The sequence below is a fragment of the Urtica dioica genome, chromosome 4 (assembly GCF_054948205.1).
Source record: "Urtica dioica subsp. dioica isolate 48M chromosome 4, U.dioica_male_clone48M_v1_H2, whole genome shotgun sequence".
NCBI lineage: Eukaryota > Viridiplantae > Streptophyta > Magnoliopsida > Rosales > Urticaceae > Urtica > Urtica dioica.
The window spans coordinates 32,647,768-32,652,599 of NC_142759.1; the positions used below are offsets into that span (position 1 = coordinate 32,647,768).

The 4,832-nt window shown below is 34.8% G+C and overlaps 2 protein-coding genes across 2 annotated transcripts; both read right to left on the minus strand.

The window, feature by feature from the left end:
* Positions 1-1,022: 1,022 nt before the first annotated feature.
* LOC149401497 (uncharacterized) lies at positions 1,023-1,394 on the minus strand. The gene has a single exon (XM_089610751.1). The coding sequence runs from the start codon at positions 1,392-1,394 to the stop codon at positions 1,023-1,025; it is 372 nt and encodes a 123-aa protein (XP_089466877.1).
* Positions 1,395-1,738: 344 nt separating this feature from the next.
* On the minus strand, positions 1,739-2,623 carry LOC149401498 (uncharacterized). The gene is made up of 3 exons (XM_089610752.1): positions 2,597-2,623; positions 2,244-2,495; positions 1,739-1,987 (listed from the first exon to the last, which is right to left on the minus strand). The coding sequence occupies exons 1-3, from the start codon at positions 2,621-2,623 to the stop codon at positions 1,739-1,741; spliced, it is 528 nt and encodes a 175-aa protein (XP_089466878.1).
* Between the last annotated feature and the right edge of the window lie 2,209 nt (positions 2,624-4,832).

Consider the following 4,832-nt stretch of genomic DNA (forward strand, 5'->3'; position numbering starts at 1 on the left):
GATAAAGACTGTGCCCACTCATCTTTCTTATTCGTCTCGGAGATTACGTTTCAGAAGACTAAGGTGTCATCCTCGAGTCCTTCATCAAGACGACGCAAGGAGTACGCGATTGGTTTAGGAGCGTTCTGTAGCTGAACCGAAAATCAATGTAAGTATTCGTTTTTCGCTCAAATCGGTTTCTTGATAAATATGCTCTCGTTAATTAAATTAATTAAACATAACTAGATCTTGTTAATTATAACCATAATTTAATTAGCTTATGATCAGCGTAATTAATTATTTTTCCGCATTAATATGGTTATATGGTGGAATCATCTCAAACGAGTCGCATCAGAACGATTGTTCGTGTCTGATACGCGTCTGATTCACCAACAAAAGCGACGAACACGAGGAAGAAGAAGAAAGGAAAAGGGAGAAGATGAGGTGACTATGGCCGAGTGGTGAGGGGTTTCCCGAGCTTTAATGGCTGCTGGAGTTTTTTTTTTCCTTTCTTGTTTTCTGCAGAGTCACGCGCGAGTGGAAGGGAGAAGAAGAACGAAGAAGTGACGTGAAGAAGAGAAAAGAATAGAGTATAAGGTAGAAGAAGATAAGAGAAGTTAAGAAAAAAAAAAGAATTGATAAATCTTTTTTTTTTCCATCTGCTTAAAACAACCCCAACTCAAGCTAAGTAATTAAACCGAGAATTTCCTCGTCCATTCTCGATTAATTCAAATATATTCAAGGTTTCTCGGAAATAATTCTCGTCCTTGAGAATTTATTTCTTAAATTAAATTCCGGCATATTTCCTCGGAAAATAATTTATTATTCGAGACGAACTCGATAAATCCTTTATTTATTCCGAGATTTTCCATTACCTTTAAATAATTTAAATTAACTCGATAAACTTATACGTGCATAATTCATTCGCGAACTTACTTGTAACACACAGAAGGTCATTTATTAAACGTGAATTTACAAATGGCAAGATTCAAAAGTTATCCTTTACAATCCCTACCCCCTTAAAAGAGTTTCGTCCTCGAAACTTAAAACAGAGCAGGGTACTTCTTTTGCATCTCACTCTCAAGCTCCCATGTAGCTTCTTCTACAGCATGCCTCTTCCACAAAACCTTGACTAAAGGAATCGTCTTGTTCCTTAAGACTTTATCTTTGCGATCAATAATCGCTACAGCTGGCTCTTCATATCTGACCTCAGGAGAGATCTCAACCTCTTGCTCATGCAGGATATGCAAAGGGTCTGACACGTACTTCCGTAGCATGGACACGTGGAATACATCATGGAAGTTGGACATAGACGGCGGCAACGCCAAGCGATAAGCTGTCTTCCCTACACGCTCAAGGATCTCAAAAGGTCCAACATACCTTGGACTGAGCTTTCCTTTCTTCCCAAACCTCATAACTCATCGCATCGGTGAGATCTTTAGAAAGACTTTCTCTCCTACTTCAAACTCTAGAGGCCTTCTACGCCTGTCAGCGTAGTTTTTCTGACGACTCTGGGTTTCATTCGAGCTTGGATCTTCTTAACCGCTTCTGTAGTCTGTTCGAGCATCTCCGATCCAATGAACTTGCTCTCACCAGCTTCATCCCAATGAACTGGAGAGCGACACTTCCGCCCATTCAAAGCTTCATACGGCGCCATGCCAATTGTCGCCTGATAGCTGTTGTTGTACGAGAATTCAGCTAACGGAAGGTAACGACTCCACGAGCCTTGGAAGTCCAAAACACAAGCTCGAAGCATGTACTACAACAACTGAATCGTTCGTTCGCTTTGGCCATCGGTTTGGGGGTGAAAAGCAGTACTAAACTTCAGGCGAGTTCCCAGGTTCTCTTGCAATCTCTTCCAGAACCTGGATGTGAAGCGAGCATCACGGTCAGAAACAATCGAGCTAGGAACCCCATGAAGACGTACAATCTCCTTTATGTAGAGTTCAGCGAGCTTATCCACGGTGTGTGTGGTCTTGATGGGCAAAAATGAGCTGATTTGGTCAATCTGTCGACAATGACCCATACTGAGTCGTGACCAGCTGTGGTTTTTGGCAAACCTGACACGAAATCCATCGTTATCTGCTCCCACTTCCACTGTGGAATCTCAAGTGGTTGCAGCAGTCCAGCTGGTTTTTGATGCTCTGCCTTAACTTGTTGGCAAGTTAGGCTCTTTTGAACAAACTCAGCTACATCTCTCTTCATTCCCGGCCACCAATATACTTTTTCAAGTCTTGATACATCTTTGTCACACCTGGATGTACCGAATAGGGTGTCCCGTGAGCTTCTACCATCAACTGCTTCCTGACTTCCTCGTTGGATGGCACACAAACTCTTCCATTGCACCTTAAAACATCGCTCTCATCTAACTTAAAGTCACCTTCTTTACTATTTTGAGCCTCAAACATCTTCCCAAGAAGGTATTCGTCTGCGTACTGACCATCTTTGATCTGTTCCAGCAACATCGGACGTACGCTGAGAGCAGCTAATCTCCCAGTGATCAGATGAAGTTCTAGCTGCTAAACATCGTCCTTTAGTTGAAGAGATGTTTCAACCAAACTTGCTAAGGACGCTACAGATTTGCGGCTAAACGCATCTGCGACTTTATTTGCCTTACCAGGATGATAATGCAAATCAAAGTCATAGTCATTCAGGAGTTCCATCCAACGTCCTTGGCGCATATTCAACCAAACTTGCATGTTTCGTTTCAGGGCGAGTCTTCGTCACTCCGATTTAATGGAGACAAAAGAAGATGGATTTCGGCGATATGGAGGTAGTGGTGGTCGGAATCAGAAATGGATAAGGAAATGAGTTTGGTTGGGAATTTTCTGCGCCTCTGGTTGGTTTTGAGAAGAAGAAAAAAGAAATGACTTTTTTTGGGTTTACAGCGGTGGAATGGTGGTAGAAGTCCGGGCGAAATGAATCTGGTGAAGAAGAGAGACAAATGGAGAAATGGAGAAAAAAAAATGAAGTTGAGAAGAGAAGTGAAGTGACGGTTGAGTGGAGTGTGAAATAGTGTGAATGATTTTCAATCCTCAAATATAAATTAAAAAAAATTGGTTACAAATGGGCATTTATCGTAATAGTGTAGACCAGAAAAAATAGGATGGTCTTAGTTTGATAAATATTTCAAAATAATAGGAATTTGGAAACTTGCCTCAAAACAATATTAGTTTATTGGTTCAGTCATTGGTGTTCTTGATATAGAACCTTCATATTTGGTTGGAGGGTGTTGCTCAGACAATTTCAGTTTTATTGAAAAGACAACAGCATTTCTATACTGTCTGACACAAGTACATATAAAACATTGTAATATTTCAAAATATAACACAATTGACTATAGTACTAAAAAAATATAACTCATTGTGTTATATTTGAATAAAAAATTATATTATATCTGTATTAAAAAAAATGAAACGTATCTGCTAAGAGTACTTGGGATCTTCAACTTATATCATGTTTAAGCAGTGAAACAAAGCAAAAAAGGCAAAGAAAAATAAGACAACTTTTGTCATTCAACACGGAAGAGCTGTGTACTATATGACTATCCAGTATCCACCACAAAACAGCAAAATAATTCAAGGGTACGTCTACAAATTCAAATTTAAACGACTATGCATTTAATTCTAATTTTCCTCGGGAAAAACCACTTGAGAAAGCATGAGTGCAAAATAGCTTTACAGGTGGGACCAAAAATCACATGCTGGCCAGCCCACAACGAAGAAGAGGACAATGATATATTTTATCTTACAGTGAATAGCGGTAAAAATACTTACTTTTTTCAAAAATTATATTTATATATTTAATATTTTTTTGTGACAAAAATACATAATATTAAGTTTTAATTGCACCGTAAGTACTTATACTTTTAAATTTAAGAAAAATTCATGATTTTTGTATACTAACGAAGATAAAGTATTTTTTTTTTCTTTTGAATTTTTTTGTAGTAAAATTAAATAATTAATAGTAAAATAATGTTAAGATAAAATATTATTTTTCAGCCTCAAATTTAATGAAAAAAAATAATATTTTATCTTAAAACTAATTAATTGTTAATTATTTCATTTTATAACAAAACCATCCAAAAGAAAAAAAAAAACTGTCTCCTCGTTAGTCTTAAAATTAAATAAAAATTAATTACATCACTTTACAATCTAAAAAAAATTATAAGAAAATTTTTTCTTCTCATTGATAAACAATTATTACGATACATGTATAATTAGTTTTAAGACAAATTAGTGATAAAATATTTTCTATTGTAAAATAATATAATTAATGTTGAATTCTTTTTAAGAAAATTACTATTAATTTTATATTATAAAATGATGTAATTAAAATTTTAATTATTTTTAAGAAAAAGTACTAAAAAAAGTTTTATTGTAAAATGATATAATTAATGTTTGATTAGTTTTGAATAGAATTAATAACTTTTTGTATAGTAAAGAGAAGAGATTTTTTCTTTTGAATTTTTTTGCATTATTAAATTATATAATTAGATTTAAGAAAAAATATTGATTTTTCATTAAATCAGAAGCTGTGATATTTTTTTTTAATCCAAGTTAACAGTTTAAATATCTATGGTGCAAATAAAATGTAACATTATATATTTTTTTTCGAAAAAAAAATTAGATACGTAAATGTAAATATGATTTTAAAAAAAATATTATATATTTTTATCGTTATTAACTCTTTAAATTATAATAAAAACGTCCAATGTTGCCTTCGCTGACTGTGTGCCTTTTTAATATCGCGCGTGTAAACCGTAGTTTACTCAAATCTATTTCTTATTATAAAAGAACACTTGTAATAGATGTATGTACTAAACATCTTACTTTGTGATTCGTTTTTTTTTA